We start from the raw sequence: 23,015 nt of genomic DNA, 5'->3' as shown, positions 1-23,015 counted from the left end.
CTCGCGGAAGACGATGATTCCCGACGTGCCCTCAGCCCGACGACCCGATGTAACCCGGACGTGACTCCTGAACACGACGAGAACCACACGGCGCGACGCGTACCTGACCTGACCGAACCTGCCGCTGAGAAGATGACGACCGCGACGCACAGTGCCCGACCGTCAACACGCAGAAGCCGAGATACGACGCCACGACGCACCCGGAACTCGAAGAAGGCAGCGTCCGACGTTCAGCTGTGCGAAGACGGCTTCGAAGTAGTCGCGCTCATAGACACGGGAGCCGACTACTCAGTCATGAGCGGGCCATTTGCGTCTAAGCTGAAGAAAGTTATGACCAGATGGGACGATCCGCACATACGCACAGCAGGAGGCCACCTCGTAACGCCAAGTGGAACGTGCACATCGCGCGTCACAATAGCCCGCACAACGTACCCTGAGGCGTTCGTCATTTTGCCTAGCTGCTCCCGCGACGTAATTCTTGAAATTGACTTTTTGACGGACAACGGTGCAATTATTGATCTACAGACCAAGTCCATAATTTTTTCCTCCGATCACTCCATGACGCCGGAACCGAACCCCGAACCCCGAACACCGTGCTGCTTTAAGGATCGCCGATGATCATGTCACCCTGCCACCCCGCGCAAGCTTAATGATCACCATCTACTGTGAAAATGCTGTTCCTGACGTCGACGCTCTCGTAGAGAGTGACCAAAGGTTGCTCCCCGACGGCGGTGTCTCCGTCGCAAGAGGCATTGCGCCGCTTTAGGCAACGCCAATCCCAAGTTTTGCTCACTAATTTCAGCGAGGAATACCAGCATTTAAACAGGGGCGCTGCAATTGCGTTCCTCGAAGAAACGCAAGAAGCAAGTGACGTGATCGCGGTTGCCGACTTTGAACGCGCATCCGAAGGTACCTTCAAGCTTCCGAATCCCTTTAACGTGAATCCGGCGTTACCGCAAGAAGAACGGAAGAAATTGTTGGATTTGCTGCGTCGCTATAGAGAGTGTTTTTCGTCTAACTCAAAACTACGCCAGACACCTCTAGCGAAGCACCGAATAATAACCGAAGATGGAGCCCGACCTACAGACAGTCACCGCACCGCGTCTCCTCACACGAGCGAGAAGCCATCCGGACTCAAATCGATGACATGCTCAGTGACGACTTTATACAGCCATCGAATAGTCCCTGGGCTGTGCCAGTCGTACTGGTGAAGAAAAAAGACGGCACATTAAGGTTTTGCGTGGACTGCCGGCGACTGAACAAAATTACCAAAAAGGACGTGTACCCCCTCCCCCGAATCGACGACACCCTCGACAACCTCTGCCACGCGAAGTACATCTCATCGATGGATCTGAAACCGGCCATTGGCAAATTGAAGTGGGCGAGAGAGACCGAGAGAATACTGCATTTATAACCCCGGACGGCCTATACGAGTTCAAGGTGATGCCGTCTGGGTTGTGCACGGCGCCAGCAACGTTTCAACGAGTCATGGACACGGTGCTAGCTGGCCTGAAGTGGCACACCTGTCTGGTATACCTCGACGATGTTGTGGTATTCTCCCGGACTTTCGACGAACACCGTGCAAGGTTGCAGTCTGTATTCGAGGCCATCCGCACGTCGGGGTTAACGCTGAAGCCTGAAAAGTGCCGCTTCGCATACGAGGAACTCAAGTTTTTGGGCCATGTCGTCAACGCCGCGGGAGTCAGGCCTGACCCGGCGAAAACTTCCGCCATAGCGAACTTCCCAAGACCGAAAGATAAGAGGGGCGTGCGGAGATTTCTCAGACTATGCGCATACTACCGGCGCTTCGTCCCAATTTTCGCCCGCATTGCAGAGCCACTCACGCGCTTGAGGAAAGATAGCACCCCTTTAATCTGGGAAAAAGCCAGAGAAAAAGCATTCTGCGAGCTGCAACAATGCCTGCAAAGCCTGCCCATGCTCGCGCATTTCGACGAAAACGCCGAAACCGAAATGCTCACGGACGCCAGTGTATAGGCTTGGGTGCCGTCCTCATACAAAAGCAAAGCGGGTGTGAAAAAATAATCGCCTATGCCAGCCGTGGTCTATCCAAGAAAGAAAGAAACTACTCAGCCTCGGTGAAAGAGTGCCTCGTGATTATATGGGCCATTTCGAAATTTCGCCAATACGTGTGTGGAAGACCGTTCAAGGTGTTGACAGACCACCATGCGCTGTGTTGGCTCGCAAATTTGAAGGACCCTTCTGGCCATCTTTGAAGGTGGAGCTTGCGCCTCCAAGAATTCGACGTTAGAGTAGTGTATAAATCCGGGAGGAAACACTCCGACGCCGACTGCCTGTCCCGCGCCCCCGTCGACCCACCACCACAAGACTCCGATGAAGACAGCGCGTTCTTCGGAGTCGTGACTGAGAGCGACCTGGCCGCCCAGCAGCGTGCCGACCCCGATCTACGCGTCATGATCGGCTACCTCCAGGGATGCAACGTCGCCGTGCCCAGGGCCTTCAAACGCAACTTATCTGCATTCAGCCTGAAAAGCTCCGTCCTCGTGAAGAAGAATTTTAACCCAGCAACGAGAGCGAATTATCTTCTTGTCATCCTTCGTGACGAAATTTTGGAAGCGTGCCACGACGACCCGTCTTACGGACATCACGGCACAGGTCGCACGATTGGGAAAATCAAGATGAAGTAGTACTGGTCCCGCCTTGCATCCGACGTCACCCACTACGTCCGGAGCTGCCGTGACTGCCAGCGACGAAAAACGCCAGCGACGAGGCCCGCCGGACTTCTGCAGCCGATCGCCGTCCCATCTAAGCCCTTTCAACAGATTGGAATGGACCTTCTGGGCGCGTTCCCTACATTCCGATCCGAGAACAATTGGATTGTCGTAGCGACAGACTACATGACACGCTACGCAGAGACCACCGCTCTTCCGAGGGGGACTGCACAAGAAGTCGCTAAGTTCTTCATAAGCCAAGTTGTGCTGCGACATGGAGCCCCGGAAGTCCTAATCACAGACCGCGGAGCGGCCTTTACTGCGGAGCTGATGCAAGGAATATTGCGTTACAGCAACACGGATCACCAAAGAACAGCGGCGTATCACCCCCAAACGAACGGACTAACAGAACGTCTGAACAAGACAATCGCGGATATGACGTCGACGTTGAACATAAGACTTGGGACGAAGTGCTCCCGTACGTCACCTTTGCGTACAACACGGCTACCCACGAAACCACGCAGATGACGCCGTTCGAGCTTGTCTACGGAAGGCGTCCGACTACGATGCTTGACACCATGCTTCCGCATGTAGAAGACGACGAACTTAACCCCGACGTCCAAGGATACCTTCAGCGTGCGGAGGAGGCCCGCCAGCTTGCTCGAGTTCGTACAACGGACAAGCAGCTGGTGGATGCCGGGCGTTACAACCTCCGGCGCCTTAGACGCCGAGTACCACCCAGGGGATCGTGTTTGGGTTTGGACTCCCATGGATCGTATTTTGGTTCGGACTAAGTGAAAAGCTTTTGCGACGGTACTTCGGACCGTACCAAATTCTACGACGTGTCGGCCAACTTACCAAGGAGTGGCAAGGAATATATAGGCCAGACAGGCCGATGCTTGAATGAACGGCTGAAAGAACATGACTACAATGTCCGTCGGGCTTCACGAGGCCACGTGTGGCAGCACGTGCGTGACTGCCTGCTTTGTGCTGGTCGAATCCCCGTGTTCGATAACACAACAGTTATCTTTAAGAGCAGAAACCAGACCACGAGGGAACTTGTTGAAGCTGCAATGATTGAAAGAGCTCGTGATAAATGTGTTAGTGTGCCCTCGTAGCTATCACGCCAAAGGAAATCGCATTCTTGGAGGCCAGAGAAAAGTGGATGTGGTGATAAATTCAGCGACGCAATAATAGTTTGACAGGCTGGGCATCCTTCTCTTATCTGTTTGTGCGCACTTGTTGCATTTTTCCCCCTGTAACTGTGCTATTTATTTTCCGCAGCTTGCAATAAAGCCATCAGTTGATAGTTAGCGCTTGTGGTGTGTTACTCTGTCGTCCTTTGTTAGAATGTGCGCTGTTCCTTCCCTTGCATGCAGACATTCACTATACTTCAAAAACTGTAGGTTGAGTTCAAATAACGCACTGCGGGTATAGGCGTGTGCTGGTTTTATACCAGGCTTCTAACCAGTATGGAGGTTTATTGAACAAAACGAGTCACGTTTACGGTAAAGATACAGTAACACTATGTTTGTTTAGACCTGGAGGGATATTTCGGTGCATTGCCCAAAGCCATATCTTAGCAATATTCAGATATGCGTTATAGGAAAACTGCACTCTAGAGGAGGAGGAGAAGGCGGAGGAGGAGAAAAGTTTATTGAACAGTAAAATTGAGCTGATTAGTGGGGCGGGTCCTCAGTCTACGACAAGAGAGTTACAGTAATTTTCTTCAATTCATAGAACCGAGTAGACCAGCATTTGTTCTTTACGCCTGGAAGGGTTGGAAAACAATAAAAAGCTGCTTGTACTAATTCACCGGTTTCGATTTTTTTTGTACCGGAAACTGGCGCGTATACTATTTATTGCGTTCGTTAACGAGTATATCAAGCCTTCAACACCGTAATCATGCCATAATTGTTCGGGTTGATAGTCAGTTCGTTATGATAACGATGGTTACAATAGAAATACGGAACACAAAAGCCACCTTCGAGTACCCTGGACAACGTTGTCTGGGGCGCTATCGCGGTGGCGTAGCACGAACGTTCTCATTGTATTTGCATGTGAATAAACAAAGCACGCTGCGGATATGCACCTTCTTGCATGCAGCCATAACGGAAGCCAATTTGTGAAGAAGTGAATGTGTGCCATACAGCCCGAAGAAAATATCTACACGATCTTTGTGAGCCTCTCAAACATCCCCAAACCTACTAAGGCGTTTGTGGCGGTGGAGAAAAATTAATGCGTTGGGTACAGGAAAAAAAAAAAAAAAACATTCAGCTGATACAAGTCAACAACAACAACAAAAAAATAGAAGACAGCCGCTTTATTTCCTACTGTGCGATGCGCATGTGGGGCCCGCTGCTTGGTACTTGTTGAGTCTTCATAAGAGCACCTAAAAATACTGTAGGGAAGCCTACACATTTTGAATACTTATTGAGGAGCTCTGAGGGCTGAACCTCGCGAATAAGCTAGAAAGGACGAGTTACACACGGTCTTCTGGCCGATGCTCTGAAGAAAGTTGTTCTCTCGCTCCTCGTGTGTTGCAAACTTGTGGGGGATACAGCTTGAAATTATTCAGATGTGTCAGAAGCTGGCAAAAATTAATGAATTACGAGAAATACGCTTTTTCATGCACTAAAGCATCAAGGCGGGCGATTTCTAGCACAGTCACTGCTGCTCCTCACAAGCGGAGTGTAGCAGACGACAGCGGCGCGAGTCCCTAAGCCCATATAGTTTCATACTAATATATACTAGAGGGAAATCTGTCGCTACAGTCGCGGGACGCCGTGTGCGGCGCCATTGCTGCTAGCGACGTTCCTCGCCTGCTTGGCTTAGCTAGCCATACGGCTTCTTTTTTGTCTCGAAGCCAAAATCAACAAAAAAAAGTAACATTTTTTTTTTGTTCATCGTACATTAAGCTTCTAAAAAACTAGTGACATTTGGAGTTCTATTTTATAATAACAAAACAAATTTTCTGAACCAAATACGGTGATATTGTTGCATTTTTGCAGCCATAGCCAATGTTTCAGCCTGTTCATAAGCCATGCCAAGGACAAGTGGAACGTACCTGCCAGGTACATGACGGAACGCTCGCTGAAGCGCGGCTCCCCTAGACAGTGGCTTAAGATTTCCCTCTAGTATATATCAGTATGAAACTGTATGCCTAAGCCGACGTCAGAGCCAGGGGGCGCCACTCAAACATCTCACCGCAAATAGCTACGATGCGGGATTTTATAGCGTCGGCGCGGGAAAACGCGATGTGGGAAAGCCAGCTTTCAAAACCAAGGTTACACCGAAAATGTCCTAGGGCCTTCGTAAATTGATATAAGACGGTTTATATTGCCCCCCCCCCCAAAAAAAAAAATGTCTTCCCGGCAATGTATTCGTGTTTAGACGAAAATCCAACTTTAAGACGAACGGTGCAGGCTTAGTCAATTTACAAAGACCAAGCTTGCACCGATAAAGTCGTAGGGAATTCACATATGGATATGAAATGACCGATACTACCCTTAGAAAAAAAAATCTTTCCAGCAATTCATTTGGGTTTAGAATTGCAACGGACTTTAACGCAATCGGTGCAAGCCTGGTCAGCTTACAAAGACCAAGCTTACACCGATTAGGTCCTAGGGCCTCCTTAAGTTGCCCATGATAAGATGCCTTCCTAGCAATGCACATGTGCTTTAAAGGAGCCATGAAGACAAAATACAAGTTGGGTTTATTAAAAATACGCCTTAGTCCCGATAACAATGATACCAATATCATCGCAATATTCGAACAAATAACGGAGATATTAAAGAAAATGTGTGGAGCAGTCGCGACCCCCTAGCCAATTTCCGGCAACTTTTTTATGACGTCACGGAACCTTGTTTGTGCGCTTGGTGGCCGCCTAACTGACCTGTCGCGACGACACGTGACTGGACGTCTGTAATGGGGCCTCTAGTTCCATTTTACCGCATTACTTGAATGCTAACGTGCAGTTAACGCACTGAAAAATATGTTTTATTGTTGGCCCGTATGACGTCATTCTTGCTCATAAAACGTCACTGTGGCGCAAAATTTGAAAGTTTTTAAATACTTCTTGCTTTTTCTTCGTTAAAAAACATCTTTTGTGGCTGTAATGGAGCTGAGTGAGATACTGAATCCTAGTTCTTTCTAATAAACCCAACATGTATTTTGTCTTCATGGCTCCTTTAAGTGAAGCCGAATTTAACGAGGTCAGCGTAAGGCTGGTTTTTGTAAGCTGGCTTCCTTACCATAGGTGTTGCACAGTGAAACCAACTCATAAAAGAAAATGCATACAAATGCGGCCCGATAAGAGCGACGCGAGTGTAATCGTCCACGGCGTGCCGATGCTAATGCGGCGTCTGACGAGCGCGCCCGCGAGACGGCACGTAAGCGATGAACGAGGACCGACGATGCATATCGTGAGTGAGCAAACGTGCAAAACTCTTTTATCATACCAAAATTTCAACAAATCTTAGCACAAAAGCATAGAGGGGCTTTCAAGAAAGGCCCATAAAATCACCCTCTGCGTGCCCACATACACCTCAACAAAGGCACTGGAAGACACCGGCACGACAGATTCTTTTGAGGAACTGCTTCCCGCGCACAAAATCAATCAGCTGCAACGATTGCGAAGCATGACACAGGGCATAAGCATCCTGTACAATCTTGGATGCGACACCAGTCAATATGATTGAAGCACGCGTACGCACAAACAACTGGAGCTTAGCAATCTGCACTGCTCCTCTATCCCGTAATATGCAACCGCAAAGGAAGAAAGAAAGACGAATCCTTCGCTTTAAGGCCATCCTGAAGCACATCAACAAGACAGAGCCACAATCCGAACTCTACAACACGGACGCCAGCCTCGGAGGTAAGACGGGTGTCACCGTTGTCGTAGACCGAAGCCATACCCTCATCTCAGCAGGCACAGAACTTGACTGCAACGGAACTGCTGATATGGAGACAAAGGCCATCGCGCGTGCTATAGAGCATTGATGCCATTCTGCGCCAGACACCGGTACAGTGTACGTCTACACCGACTCACAGGCCGCATGCCGACAACTTCTCTCCAACCGAATACACAGAAATACCGCAAACATACTCAACAAGGTCTTCGCTGCAAGTCAGAAGGGCTACTAGGTGATCTGGGTACCTGGACACGAAGGCATGCCAGGAAATGAGAGCGCACACGCACTCACCCGAGCGCTAAACAACCGGGCACCTGAGCATGCCCTTCCACATTCAAGGGAACGTAGGACGCCACCAGGACATCAAGAACCAGCTGAAACCAGATACCTGCTACTGAAAGCCAGTAAAAATACACCGAACCACCGAAGACCACACACTTGCACACAGAAACTCAAACTTTCCTCCATACCCAATCCTACCCCCACTTCACGGGAAAAGAGGCTGGCCGGCTCTAGCGCGGAACAACAAAAGACCCTGATTGAACTTGCAGATATGGTCCTGTCGACTATTGCGGGAGTTCCGGACTAGGGGGTCCTTGTGGAAATAGTTACTTTCTTCTCCTTCTGCAAAACGCCTTCGGAGCGATCACGCCAATTTAGAAGAGTTCAGAGGCGCGTACGCAAGGTTCCAAGGAGACCTTCTCGATCGTCATTTGGGCTCGAACAGCAACGTTTTCGACGGACTGTGGTTACATAACCACCTGACCGCATACAGGTAAATATGACGCGCACTTGCCGAAGAAACTCCGCGGCGGTTGTCCAGTGGAACAAAATTGGCATTGAATTTTTTTTTTGTAGCGTAAGCTACACTGGCCGAGGTTGAGCAGTTTCGCCTGGCTCTCGGAGAGCCGTGCTGCGCTTGAGCGAGGAGCAGTGACGTCGCACGGAGCACAGAACGTTGTTCGCTGCCCGGCGTCTCTCACACACCCCAGGCGACCAGCGTCTTCGCCGACCTCCGTTACTTACGTGGCTGCCCGGTCCACTTGATGATCATGCGAGGGGTGGCTGGGTGTGCAACCGATAGCTCGTGCGTCGCAGCAGCACCGGCGTGTGCCTGTGGAACCAGCTTAGCTGTGGGGCGATTGGTGACGCTGCGCCAGGCCGCTTGATAAACATACATGTGTCACATAATGCGTATATACCGTGTGTGGGCCATTGAAGCAGCAGTAAGCATGATAATCAAGCTAATCTTAGACAACCAGGAAAGCTAAGAATAACTTAGCTCACGCTGCGTATATCCTGGCATAGCCGAGTTAAGCCATTGCTAGTTTTTTTTTTTTTTCATATTGCGAACAAAACGGTTTTCAACGCAGTAAGCTCAACGAACTTCCTTTTTTTTGCCTATGGATTATATCGGGCGGCAAACCCTAATACAATATGCTTGAAAGCAAATTCATTAGAACGAAATTTACGACCATGGTCAGGCCAGCGCCATTAATCGCAGCTTATTTTGTGGCTCCAGTTACGACTATTTTCTCCACTTGTATGCACGGCTCCTTTCCCTTCTCATAGCGGCCGTACGGCAAATGGTTGTTTAAATTTCCACACTTTAAGAATGTCGGCTTCGCCACAACGCCGAAACATTTTCAGTGCTGTCGCCGTTTGGGTTTGAATTGTGTCGCACGGAACATATTGTCCATACTAGGATATCTTATTTCTGATATATGCAGCACTAGAAATATTTGCTATACCAAGTAAAGAGAGGTCCGATACAACAAAAGGAGACGATGCATTAAGATTGTATATGCTGCGTAAAGCTGAATAACTGCTCTCTTCTTGGGAAGTGTTGCATTCACAGTTCTTTTTAAGTGCAAGGAGAAGTGCAAGGAAGGAGAAAGCTTTGAGACGACTTTTTAATAGCCACTTTTTGGAACCCGTTTGTAAAACATATAAAAACTTAAGCTGTATCCTAGATTATTAGTGAACAGAACCCAATAAATGACAGGGCGGTATCAGGCAAACGGGCTTAGAAGAACACACGCTATATCGTTCTCGGTTGAAATATTCCACATAAAAAGAAGCCTCGCGCGAGTTTCTGTGACTTTTTTCCGCATTCCCCTCGCTTAGACGGAAAAACAGCCCAAAAAACATCACCAAGAAAGACGAGACACCACGCACCACGAGACACCACACACCACCGTGGTGTCTCGTCTTCCTTAGTCCCGCCTTCCTCGCTGTTTTTCCGTCTAAGCAAAATGCACCAACTCGCCCGCGTTAATTCTTTCCTGCAGTCAATTCGTCGCAAAAGTACGAATGAAGCCAAGAAATTTTTTTTCGTCAGGAAGTATACTGGTGCGCTATAAATTAACCAGGCCACTGTTTCGGGCTCTAGAGAGTTCTCATAATTTGAAAGGAATGGAAGGAAATTGGACCCCTTGAACCATAAACCTCCCTTATAGGGCGTCCCAAACAATTTATATTCGGGAGTATGTAGTTGTCTCCCTCTTTCCCCTCCGGATACGCCATGTAGGTCAGATCCCAAAATATAAAAAGAGTGCGAAAAACACAAAACCTCCACTATAGAAATTAAGCAAAGTTTCATCCATTTAGGGGTTAACCAGTATGTTATTTTTTTTTCCATTCTCTTTAAATGCTGATTTCGATTTCACAGGCAGCGTACTGCGTGGCGGTTACCTTTGTACCACTGCTGCAGGAAGACAAACTGAACTTGCTCTTTTGAAAAATCCCCTTTTTCTGACAGTATTGCCATGTACAATGTGCTCAGTCTTTTTATATTGCCATTTCGCATGTTCAGCAAGGCGAAGCAAGTGCTGAACATGGTCTACTACCAGCCGTTTACGCACTTCGGTCCCTTCGCCCTCGGCCTCTGCTTGGGTTACATCCTGCCCACGGCCAAAGTACCTCGCTTTGGAAAGGTAAGGTTTGGTCCGTGACTTAGCTGCCAGCTGCCAGCAGAGATTGAACAAAGATGACGTCAGTTAAATTTGTAGCCCCGTTGCGGACACGAGGGAGGCCCAAGGCAGAAGAGTGCGTTTTGAGATTCAGGTAAAGGGGCTTTCGGAACACGCCACAAGGTCCAGTGTCCTCCACAAATCCATGCTTCTAGCCGTGCTAAGCGGACGAATATATCAACCACTGTGCCGCCCCGTCGGATTATCCTTTGTCTCTAAACAATTCAGCTGTACTTGTGCAGGGGTTAGAGAAAACCTTAGGTGCTCAACCGAGGTCGTACGCCTTTTGTGGTTGGAGTACTTTTCTAAGGATTCTAGTAGGAGCGTTTGGGTAGCATCTGACGGACGGAATAATTTACCCTGAAAACATCATGAAGCGATGAGTAAAGGAGATCTGTGCCCCGTATCGCTGCAGAAACTCTGCTCTTGTGAAAGCAAGTATTCAAATATCCGCGGTTTTACAGTGTCGAAAACAGGAATGAGATATTTCTGCGTGAAAGGTCGCTTCGTCGGACACGGGTGTATTCGTGCTCTCAGTTTACCTCTCTGGCCGACAGCAACCGAGAACATAAGTACGGGTGGGCTCTGGCGTACAATCCCGAAATACGAGCACAGTATAAAAGGACGTGGAACCCCATCGCCCCCTGGAAGCATCCGAAAATATATTTATTTCAAAGTGCAATACTTTACTAGAAAGAAGATTCTCTCAACTAGCCGCTTCATTCAATCGTTCTGGAACGCGTCGAAGCGCGAAACACTCCCAAGTGGAAGTAGTCTCTGGTAACAAGTGGCCGCGCAGAGCGTTGTTAGATGGAGCCATGTCCATAGCCATTCGAATTTTATTAAAGTGTTCCTCGCCGCACTTTGTATATCAAAACAGCAGTTATTGTCTTGCTGTGATTTCAAGCGCTTAAAAAAAAACAGAACAGAATGAAACAGCACCGGACGTATCCGGGGCTAATCGCAACTTGAAAGGTCTCATCGAATGTCGGTCCGGATTGTTCGTTCAGCTGCATTGGTTACTATAGTCTTCGTGATTGTAAACGTTATGCGCACGGACGCGGATGGACATTGTGCGGTCCTAAGGTACTCCGCACCTAATAAGGAAGCCATCCGTGGGGCATTAATAGATGCAGCTGTCGTCTTCTACCGATGTTTTCACAAGCGTCAACTGCTCCAAGCTCTATCACGCTGGTTCAAAAGCAGGAAGAACCAAAATGCCGGTGAGCACAACGCTACGTGCCAGTTAGAGAGGGTGCCGGCTGTTTTAATTAACCCAATTCTACCTGTTACGGCGCGCCTTACAGTCCACGCGTAGCTCTGGGTCTTTAAGAATGAAATTTGAAATGGGAACTCCAGGACTGAACATATACTATACAGGCAGCTTTCCTGTCTCTAACTTGAAAAAAAAAAAAATACTTTGTTTCATTCTTCCTGTTTTCTTGTATCGCGTAAATGCGAGCCCGAGCAAAAGAAAACGTAGTTCTATAGCTCCGAAACCACGCGACGCATACGGATGCAGGTGACCCTTGCGGCCGGCTGGTTGACGGCCAGCGCGCTGTGTGGCGTGGCCGTGTTCGGGGCGTACCCGTTCCGGCGCGGGGACCCATCCTTCCACCCGCTGCTGTTGGCGGCCTACGCAGGCTGCCACCGAACACTGTGGACCATGGGCGTCGCTTGGATCACACTGCTCTGTGCCACTAGGCAAGCAGGTACGCAGTCGGTTGCCCGCGCCGGAAATAACTGTGCAATCTCTTCATATTCGTTAACATTAAACCACCTGCACAATCGACACTACGTGCATGAAAGCTATCACATCTAACCTGATCTGTCCTTATCTCATTCTTTCTAAAAGGGCCCCCCGAATAACTTTTTTTTTCAACATCTGAAAAACATTTTAATCACGGCCAATAAGCGCTGCTTTCTTTAGGTTAGCTGGGGCCCTATTCTCGACTGCACAAATTCCCAGGCGATTCGCCATGTTTTTTTACGTAAGCACAACCATCGCCTCCTGTATTTTTACATACAGGAGGCGATGGCACAACGTAAGCAATCAGTGACGTGCTGCGCGTATAGCTCTGACGACATTTAGTGTAATTTGACGCTTCACACGTAAATATCACAACCAAGATATCAAATATTGCGCATAAAAGATATAAAAACACTTGGCATGTACTACAAAAACTAAGACGGTAGCTGAGGCTAGCAAGCGAAACACTATTCTGCTGGTCAAAGTTGGTGTCAACACCACAAGGCTAACGAGTAACTTTGATCCCAAAGGGAGCGAAACGCAGATGTCGAGCTAAAGAACATCACACATTTTTTTACCGTATCTATTTATTTCTTTCAATCACTTTTAGTAACATAGTTGGGCTGTCTGCTTCAATGCAAGCTTTGTTGCATTATCACCTTCCCGGCCGCCACCGCCGCTACGCCATCGTCTGCTGCTATGCCACAAGTTTAGGGCGTGATCACAGAAAAAGACGGCCGCTACCATCGTATGACACATAAGAGCAGCAAAGCCCTACGCCTGATATATATACCGCGGAGCGCACCGATGTCGCCGATTCATTCATTCGCAAGTTCGACTTCAATCAGCACTGTATAAACAAAAGACTCCCTTTTCTTTGTTATTTTTCTCTTGAGTTCGATCATGTGACGCAGCAGCTTACTAGGAGAAGTAGGGACAAATGCCATTCATTAGGTTCTCTTTGTCATTGAGAGGCTTGTACTGCCCTCTTATGTTGCGGTTACACAAAACAAATGATTTTTATTTTATTGCCAAACATAAAAGCAAAATACTGCACGTCAGGTGTATGCTGCGGGATCGCTGAAGCAGTCGAAACTATTATTTGTTTCGGTAGAAAACATGCTTTAAACTGCGCGTCGTGCGAAACTGCACCTGCTGCAAATTCCCGGACATTTCGCGGCGCCGAAGGTGGACGAAATTTTTTGCCCTATACCGCGGCAAAAGCAGCCGCCATGTTCAAGCTGTTACGTAACATTACGTCATTTTTACGCAGGCGGACATTGCCAATGTGTGACGTGTTCGTTCCCGCAAACTGTTTAAATTACGTCACGCCTTCTCAGCCAATCACAGAGAGGGAGTGTATTACAAGCAGTATTGTTGTTGAATAGCAAAGACAGGCCTACGTTTTCATGTCCGCTGCACTTAGTCTAGTTTTTCATTGCCGGCCAAGAATTATACGCTTTCAGTAAAGAGAAAAAAGGCAAACTATAGAACTGTTGACAGTAAACGTCATAAAATGTCAAAATGACGAAACCACACACAACCGCTTTGTAAAACGGAATCACGTGACCGAAATTGAAAGCCAATCAGAAAAGACTTCCGGCAAATTGCCCAATTCCCCGGGAATTTGTGAAGTCGAGAATAGGTCCCCTGGTCCAGATATAATCTAGCGAACTATATACTTTCGGACATCAGACAACCTAGAAACTCGCTTCAAAGATTTCTTTTTCCTTCTCGAGTTTTTTAATGTCCAGATATTTTTATTTTGTTTGCGTGACGTCAGCGACACAAGAACATGTGCAGCTTTCCCGCTCATGGCAGTCCTTTCAACGGCGATTACTCTGCAATTTTTTAGCCAAATGAAAAATTCTTTTGCACAGCTAATATTTGGGGTGAATACTTGCTTTGTGCACAGTTTCAAGCCGCGCACGTTGCGCGACTGGGTTCCTGAGCCATGGGAACTATCCCATAGAAATGCATGGGGAGTTAGATTTGACAGCGAATTACACAAAAACAATATTCAGAAACCTGAAATGTTCTTTTAGCGTTTTAATCTTCACGTTGACTTCGAGCTTTATGCCAAATATCATTTTCGTAAAGTGGTTTTTCTAGGTTCCCGAGAGGTTGTAATTTTGAGCGAGAAAGCTGGGTATGAAATCGCTATTGACCCCCTTCCATTCCGTTTCAGCAATAAAAGCGTTCCTTAGCGCGGTTAAAGAAAACCGCAGCAAAAGGAAACCGGAGGCTATAAAGGTACCTGCTACTGTGAGCCCGTGTTCGCAATAGCTACAGCTTTCGCTTCCGAGTGCTTCCAAGCCCGAAGGAAAGGGAGGAAGTGTAACACCAGCATTGTCGTATAGGGCCCCTGTAATATCCTCGTCTAGATCATGTACAAAGTTTTCAAAGCGTCGTAATTACACAGGACGTTTTCGCATCACTTTCATGGTGGCAGCTGCGTCCAGCGAAAGTCTAATAATGCGTCACACGTAGTGCGACCCAGAGTGCCCCTTTGTGTTCTGCAAAAATAAAAAAAACTATTACACGCCTAGGTATTTTACCGCACTGCACATGTATGACAAGTATTTGTGCCGAAGGGAGCAAGCGCGACCAGTATCAAGGTCGGGTTTACGATTTCGTTTAACAAAAAAAAAACGTGGTCTCCGCTCCGACGTCACATAATGCGAAATGTCACGCGCATATTGCGCCATTTCGCAGTGCAGGCCACATGTCTTAAGCGGGTGGTAGTGCTCGTTTTTGCTAGGTTTGTCGCAATAATTGGTTATTTAATTCTACGTTCTTGGGAAAATGACCTAGCGGGTGCCTTGACGCGTAATCGCCCTTTCCTGGCTTGTCTCGCGAAGCGGCTGCGCCAGTGGGGCGAGTGGAGAACGCTCCTGTTGCGCCGATGGATCGTGGCACTATGGTGGCCCAAGCTTGCGTAGCGCATCCTTAAGCAGCTGTGGGCCCTTGGGTCACCACCGAGAACTTCGCTGCATGTATTTAACACCCATCTCTCCAACTCGCCTGCAAAGTGGGAAATATTGAAAGTTCACCACACAAGAAAAATGTCTACAGTTGATGCTGCATTTCACGTCAGGCTACTGGGGAAACGCCTGTCAATATTTAACCCAGAAAGTCATATTTGCAGCCACACTTGCGCATATACAATCACTAAGAAAGTTTACTAATACCACGCCGAACTTTACTCCCACCTGACTCAAAGGAGTTCGTTTACATGGCATGATCACAGCCTTCTTCTACATCCGTTTAGCGGGCAATGGGAACTTCCCCAGACTAAAGCGGGCATGAATAATTGTTAATGTAATTAGCGAGGCGAACGAAACGTTGGGAGAACGGAAGGCACATGAAACTAGACTGAACCAGTAATTGGTTTGATTGATTGTAAGGTTTTAACGCACCGACGCAACGCAGGGGATGAGGCGCGCCGTAGTGGATGACTCCGGATTAATTTTGTTCACCTGGGGATCTTTAACGTGCGCCGACATCTCGTACACACGAGCGTTTTTTCTTTTGCTTTTCGCCTCCATCAGAAAAGCGGCCGCCGCGGCCGGAAATTGAACCCGCGTCTTTGTGCTCAGCAGCACAACGCCTTAGTCACTCAGTCACGGCGGCGGGTGGACTGAACCAGTAGTTCACGCTTACCTGTTCGAAACGAGCAATATAAATAAATAGAAAAATAAACAAGTAAGGCGGAGCTTTGGGTTTCCCGCATAGCCACACAAATTGCGCGCAACCGGAACCCCGTCACGACTTGGAATGGACCTTTTGGCAATGACATAACTCGGAATTTTACCCCTGGCGCAAAGGTTTTCATTATAATCAACTGCGAATATTTTCACTATCTACTTTAGGTATGATGATTACGCTTACATGGTTTGAATTGCATTTTCAGTTCTTGCGGCAAAGGAGCAGACGACTTACTGGAATGACATTAAACGAAAAAGCATTGACACTTTTCGGGAGGCGCTTTTGACGACGACTATGTAGTTCCATCATTATTGCACACAACTCCTGATATGGCATCTCATACACCACCGGTGCATGACTCCTTACAGTACTATGATTTGGGTTACTTTTGAACTAGCAACTTGCCGCTCAAATTCATGAGGCGGCCAACAGATTATACTGTAATGATGACCTAAAAATGTTTCTAGATTGCCGGCTTTACAATGGCATTCAAAAAATGGCCGCTTAGGCCTCGGGAGGTCTTTTTCCTGTGGTTGTTGCTATTGCTGCGGCTACTGATGTTGCGGTATTGTTCCTGTTCTGACGCTCCAGTTCCGAAGTCCTGATGATGGCTTCACCCAGATTGCCTTAAGAACCTTATTCAGGTTGTCCGTGTCATAAAGTTTGGCAATTTCATTTTCAAACCAGCCTCTGTCTTGTTCTCGCAGGATAGAGGAATAATTTTATTTAACAGACCGGGACTGTAATGTGTACTTATGTCATGAGAGGCTAACATTTTCGATATCTATGAGTATACCGTTTGAGTATTCAGGCGTACGATAAATATTGGTGCTTGCAACGACTGCTAAAGATGCCTTCGCCCCATAATTGATGGTCGTAGCGTTTAACGCGCCGACGTAACGCAGGGGATCAGGCGGGCCGTAGTGGAGGGCTCCGGATTAATTTTGTCCACCTGGGGATCTTTAAAGTGCGCCGAAATCTCGTACACACGGGCATTTTTTTGCTTTTCGCCTCCATCAGAAAAGTGGCCGCCGCGGCCGGGAATTGAAGCAGCGTCCGCGTGCTCAGCAGCACAACGCCTTAGCCACTGAGCCACCGGAACGGTTCGCGTCACAATTCAGCGTTGGGGAACAAATCGTGGCTCTGCCACACTCTATAGAGAAAGCGGAAACGGAAATACGTGTTCTAGATTCCCTTTATTCCTGTTCCATAAGCAGCGATAGCCCTAAAAAGTAGCGCTACTGAGAACGATCTGTAAGGTTCGATTCTCAACTGCGGCGGGCGTTTTCCTTTCGGAGGCGTAACGCGAAAACGCCGCCGGTATTTCGAGATTTCTGCACACATTCAAGATTCCCAGGTGCTCTCAACTAATCCATAGTCCTCGATCCACTACAGCGCACCTCATGACCCCGATGTAAGTAGGATCATCGGCATGTAACGGCCCCTCCCCATTTTTATTTTTTTTTATCGCGTGTATGCGGTCTGAGGGCCCTTTCGCGTGTTAAAGGCATTACGTGCTTCCAAAAACACGCCAGTATAGCCAAAAATATTCTGTATCCGATTCGCTGTGTGAAGCTAGCCACCTTTTTAATATTCATACTTGGTTTGATGCGAAAATCCTAGTATTTGAACAATCCTTAGAGTACACCGACACGTTTGACTCTGTCCAGTTAATTGACCCAACTACGGCTAAATGAGTAAGTAAATGAGGCTCCAAAATATACACGCTTCTGTGTTAGGCATTAAAAATTCGATCCCCAGGAGCTGCGGTATGTTTATTTTTCCTCAGTTTAGTCGCCGAGGTCCAGTGGCAAGACTGACGCCCCCTTGCTCCCCGAGCCCTTTCATAAGGTCGACTGACACCCGCGGCAAGCGCTGGAGGCGTGCATCATTAGCGCTGCGCCGGGCTCCGCAGGGCTGGTGGGCGAGCTGCTGTCGTCGTCGGTGGTGACTCCGTTGAGCCGGCTCAGCTACCTGGTGTTCCTGCTGCACCCGGTGCCCATTTACGTGCACGTGGCGTCCGTGAGGGAGTCCTTCCAGCTGGACCACTACTACATGGTGAGCAGCGTCGGGCGCAGGCAGCCTTTCGAACGACGAGGGCATGCCTGGTTTGGGCGCGCAGTTGTTCCTTGCCTTACCAAGGCAATGAAAAACTTGGCCGAAGAAACCCGAGTAATGACGACGGGTGCTTGTCTGTGCCTTTTGGAATTAGTTTGCCTGCTCCGATTAATTTTTGTTTTGTCAATGTACCTGTCGTTTTATGAAGGAAGTCTGTAAATTTCCGGGAGTCTAACCACCAAAGTTGCAAGAACAATTGGGAAATACGCGCCGCCAGTAATCGGCTCGAACTTAAGAGTTTACCGGAAGCTCTAATGCATTCTTCCATAACCGAAGACTAAGTACGCCGGCTATAGACAGCCAGCGATTCTTACTGGCAACTTTTCCGCGGTGCTCACCGGCTCTTGCGGAACGGGCAGACTGTTTGCACGAGCATTCCGTAAAAGAGCAAGAACTTGCTTTCCTTGCGCGTAGCTTAGACACGTGTGTGCGTGCGCACGCAACTAACACGTGGGCACCGACCGTTTTATGGCATGCAGTGCACGCTGTACTTCGGAATCCTGGTGACGTCCATCCTTCTGGCGTACGTGGCTTACGTGACGGTCGAAGCTCCCTTCGCGGCACTCGAGAGGCTTCTGCTGTCTCCGGCCAAGACGGCTCCCGCGCGATTGCCCACCCCTCTGCCCACGATCGACCAGCAATGCAAGACCGACGGCTGGAAAAACGGTGGCCCGCCGCGGGCCCCGGCTCCCGGCTCGCCGCCAACAGCGGGAGCCCTCAACGGCGAAAACTCCGTGCTAACGCTGGGCTGTGCCAAACTGCCCGAATCGAGTCACCTCTGAGAGAGGCTGCATTAGGCCATGGACGCCCTCGTGGTTCTTGCTTTAGTTTTTGTTAAAAAAAAAACAAAGCGAAGATGCTGGTATGCTAGAAAGCATGTACACGGATTGAGATTACCGCTCAAAAAAGAAGTGTAGTGTGGCTGCATCTCGCGTCATTCACAGGGTCAACGTTGCTAGCGTGCACTCACAGGGTGAACTCTATTTCTTTTGTCGTTGTTTGCCTCCCGTCTTCATTATAGAGTGGCTACAGTAATGCGTACGAGTACGTATCGAGAAGCATTAATGTGTCTGATGTCACTGGACGAGCGAGTACTTTTTTCACTCACATGCAAGCTGCAAGTAGCGAGCTTACAGGATTTTTGCTGCCGCCACACCATTCCAGCATGTTTGCCTACAGGGGCCCCACCGTACTGTGTTCGGTGGAATACTAAAAGCTCTATATAAAGCCTTCCCTTTCTTCCGAGTCCTGTGGAGCGCGTGAAGAGCGCGGCATTTGATTTTTTACCTAGGAGCGCAAGCCAATATTGCGATAAAAGCGGTTACGTGTATACCGGAAGAGAATAACGCGGGAGGATGCACTGAATAGAGGGAATGAGTAGAGATTCCTCAACACGCTTTTAAGTTTGCAGAAGTAGCTGTCGCGTCATCTTGTGCGCAGTTACATACAATATGCACGCAGCGTCCTACATCTCTGAGCGGCACGTTTTTTATTATATACCAATCCCAGTTGGCTTAAAAGCCGCAGCACAATTTGTACTGAGGGCGCATGTGCAGTGCGAGGTGGCCAGCTAGTTCCTGCGTTTTATTTAACCACAAAAATCTACTGGTGGCGCCAAAGAATGACATGGGAAGTATTGGTCAGCAGAGAAAAGCCCTCTTGGGAGGGGAGTTTTAAATAATAGGTATTATGTTACTATTATTACACTATTGCAAATGTTGAGTTGGCCAGTCGTGGGTGGTGGCTGTCATGTACTACACCACGGTGGCCAGATCCTTCTCTGGTGAGGGAGTGCTGTTTGGGTCCCTAAGACCCTTCATAACCTGGTTGAACCTTTCTAGTGTAGCCTCTCAGGTATCCGGGATGATGGCAACTTCCGGAGCAGGCAGCACTCCATACCTGCGTGGGTTGTGCCCAGAGAGCCAGACGAGAAAGAGAGAAAGCGAGAGATGTTTTCCGTAGACGACGTTGCCGCACACGCCTGCAGTGATATTTAGCCAGCACTTGTCGTTTTCACTTTTTATACGCGCGTTTCTGAAAGAATAAGCTGAGGCGCTGGCCTATTTATGAGAAATCCACTAACGTCTGCCGCAAATAAAGAAGAAGAAACGGACTTGGGCTGGTCATGTAGTGAGGCGAACCGACAACCGGTGGACAGTTAGGGTAACAGAGTGAATACCACGAGATTGGTCTCGAGGAAGGGGCCGTTATTCCGGTGGAGGGATTAAATAAAGAAGTTCGGGGGTAAAGTGTGGAATCGAGCAGCGCAGGATAGGAGCGGTTGGAGGTCAATGGGAGAGGCCTTCGCCCTGCAGTGGACCTGAGTAGGTTTATGATGATGATGATTATGATGATGATTGCAAATGTTAATTATATTGATTATAACATCAATGTAATAAGTACCGGTTGGAGCAGTAGAGCCGGCAGTGCTTGTAAGCCGATGACCTGAGCTGCACGAATATTAAATGGCAATTAACACGACACCGTGCGAGCCTGTTACCGCCACATAGCTGTTACTTTTTAAAGCGAAGCTTTCCATGTCTCACCGATGGCGTATGTAGCGTAGAAAACGCACTGCAGGAAAGACAACTTTCTCTGACGATGATGATTATCGTGGGTGATATGAAAGGAGAAAAAAAAACTCTTCTCGTCGTCGAAATCGAAGCTGCATCCCACTTCTTATGAAGCCGCCGTCTATGCCGTTTCGCTATTCCGACACGCTTGAAAGCAGTTCGGATTGGGAAAGGGGTGCATGGACGTGCAAAATTAAACAGTAAAATCATGCATCCCTCTGTCTAACGACGACGACGGTTGAACACCAAGCTTCCTTCGGGCGAAATAGAATGGGCAAGGGTCAAAGTCAAAGCTGCAGCGATCAAAAGACCCCACTGCGTGCGAGTCGAAGTCAAAGCACAACGAGCCAAAGTCCAAGCCATCTGCGAGTCAAAGTAAAACCCAGACACGACAACCAAGGAATTGCTCACGCGAAAACTTCGCGTTCAATCATCGTCGTCGGAGGGTGGATGATTTTTTCAGCAGCGCGCAATCATTCACCAAGTTTCCCCTACGTACTGCAGTTCTGCGTCTCGTGCATTTAAGTGCATTTAAGTGATGCGTTTGACCAAGGCTTTACGAAGTCGAAGTTCGTGTAAAAAAAAATAATATCCGCACTCGCTTTTCAAACCGCATCAGGCAAAACATAAGCGGTTGACTGAGTTCAAATGGGTCGTTTTTATTCTATTTGCGCCTGGCGTAATACCTCACAGCGTAACACACCTTTCCGGCAAATACAAGGTTCTCTGGAGACAAGGTCGTCGGTGATGCAGGCAGAATATTATAAATACCAGTGCAAACAAAAAATCGATGAAAAAAAAGGAGGGGGGCAGCAAGGGATACGGATTGAAATGGAGCTAATGTACAGGAGTGTTCGCCGGTCACGTGTACTACATTCCAGCACAGCTTATACGGAAAGTTCGTCGATACTATTAGCGCAAGCAACTCGCTAATAAATGTCAGAAACGTCCGATCGAATGTCGTTTCGTATACATGGAGTTGCAAGGAGGAGAAGTTTCTCGCAACTTCATACAACGTGTGAGATTCTTGGGTTATATCTATTACCAATATGCCTTCCCCCTTTTTTCCCCTTTTCTCCCCTGTTTTTGGAGAACACATTGTCATAATAAAGAAAAGGCATAAACAAGGTACATGTAACACGATATATTTGCGCGCAAAATAATTATTGCATCTTGTGCTATATATATATATATATATATATATATATATATATATATATATATATATATATATATATATATATATATATATATATATATATATATATATATATATATATATATATATATATATATATATATATATATATATATATATATATATATATATATATATATATATATATAGTGCATTGTGTCATTGTTTACATTGTGTACATAACGAAGAAAAATGGCAATAAAATGTACATAATTGATATGGTGTATGTACCTTGAGAACCTTGTGTATGAACGTCGTGCAATGCCTGACTCCTTGTACGTGGTGGTGCTTTACCCTTCGAAACAAGGCCCCGTCCGCTGGTATCAGGCCAACAAAACAACTGACAGCCCTTGATGCAGCGAAGGTTGAGACTGCTGTCGGCGAGGCACACTGTCCACGTAGTCGTCGGCGGTATCTGTTCATCGCCTATAGTATCACGGCGCATGCTGCATCACAAGCTAATCCTGTACCTGACATTCCTACTGAACCTCAACCAGCCGCCACGGAAAGTGCTATGGTCTACCCCTGTTTCCCTATTGATGCTTTCCCACAGCAAGCCCAAGCTTGCGGGAATGCAAGCTTTACCAGCAACCAGACATTGAATGCGAAAGCAAAAAAGTTCCCCATCATGCTAAAAACAGGCTTCGTCGTTGCACAGTATAGTAAATGGGCGCTGCTGTAAAAAGTAAAAACACTTACAAAAATGTCGGGATCCGCCCCGCAAGTGCTTAAGCCCCTTATATTAATAAAGTATATCAACTAGTTCGATAAGAATATCGGGTACATCGGAGTTCGTAAAGCAGGGAGCTCCTCCAGTAAAACTGCACCCCAGAGTAGCGCGTGGACAAGCTTGTAACAGCTCATCGTGGAGAAAATGCTGCAGACGAAACACTGGACGAGACGAAGTGGTACATCGGACGAGAGTGGGCTATCTACTGAAGGTTAATTCCACAAAAGAAACCTATAAAAGCAGAAGCTGTAGATGCTCTGGCAGGAATGGCGTTATCCAATTGCCGGTTATTAAGATCCCGTGTCTTTTATTATTATGCTTGATCCAGGAGTTCTCACCTCAATGCGGGTCGAAAATTTTCAT

The 23,015-nt window shown here is 47.8% G+C and overlaps 1 protein-coding gene across 1 annotated transcript in view; it reads left to right on the top strand.

The window, feature by feature from the left end:
• The window catches only part of LOC144156181 (nose resistant to fluoxetine protein 6-like), a 72,467-nt gene extending 50,593 nt beyond the window's left edge, over window positions 1-21,874 (top strand). Inside the window, exons 12-15 of the mRNA XM_077688044.1 lie at window positions 10,419-10,539; window positions 12,098-12,287; window positions 17,949-18,091; window positions 18,631-21,874. Of these exons, the coding sequence (XP_077544170.1) occupies window positions 10,419-10,539; window positions 12,098-12,287; window positions 17,949-18,091; window positions 18,631-18,933 (757 nt within the window). The 3' untranslated portion in view covers window positions 18,934-21,874. The remainder of the gene's footprint in view (window positions 1-10,418; window positions 10,540-12,097; window positions 12,288-17,948; window positions 18,092-18,630) is intronic.
• The last annotated feature ends 1,141 nt before the right edge of the window (window positions 21,875-23,015 follow it).

The sequence above is a fragment of the Haemaphysalis longicornis genome, unplaced genomic scaffold, assembly GCF_048455015.1.
Source record: "Haemaphysalis longicornis isolate Haplotype H1 unplaced genomic scaffold, Haemaphysalis longicornis Haplotype H1 scaffold_1, whole genome shotgun sequence".
Lineage (NCBI taxonomy): Eukaryota > Metazoa > Arthropoda > Arachnida > Ixodida > Ixodidae > Haemaphysalis > Haemaphysalis longicornis.
Note: the sequence above shows the minus strand (reverse complement) of the source record. Positions and strands in the feature narration are given on the sequence as shown.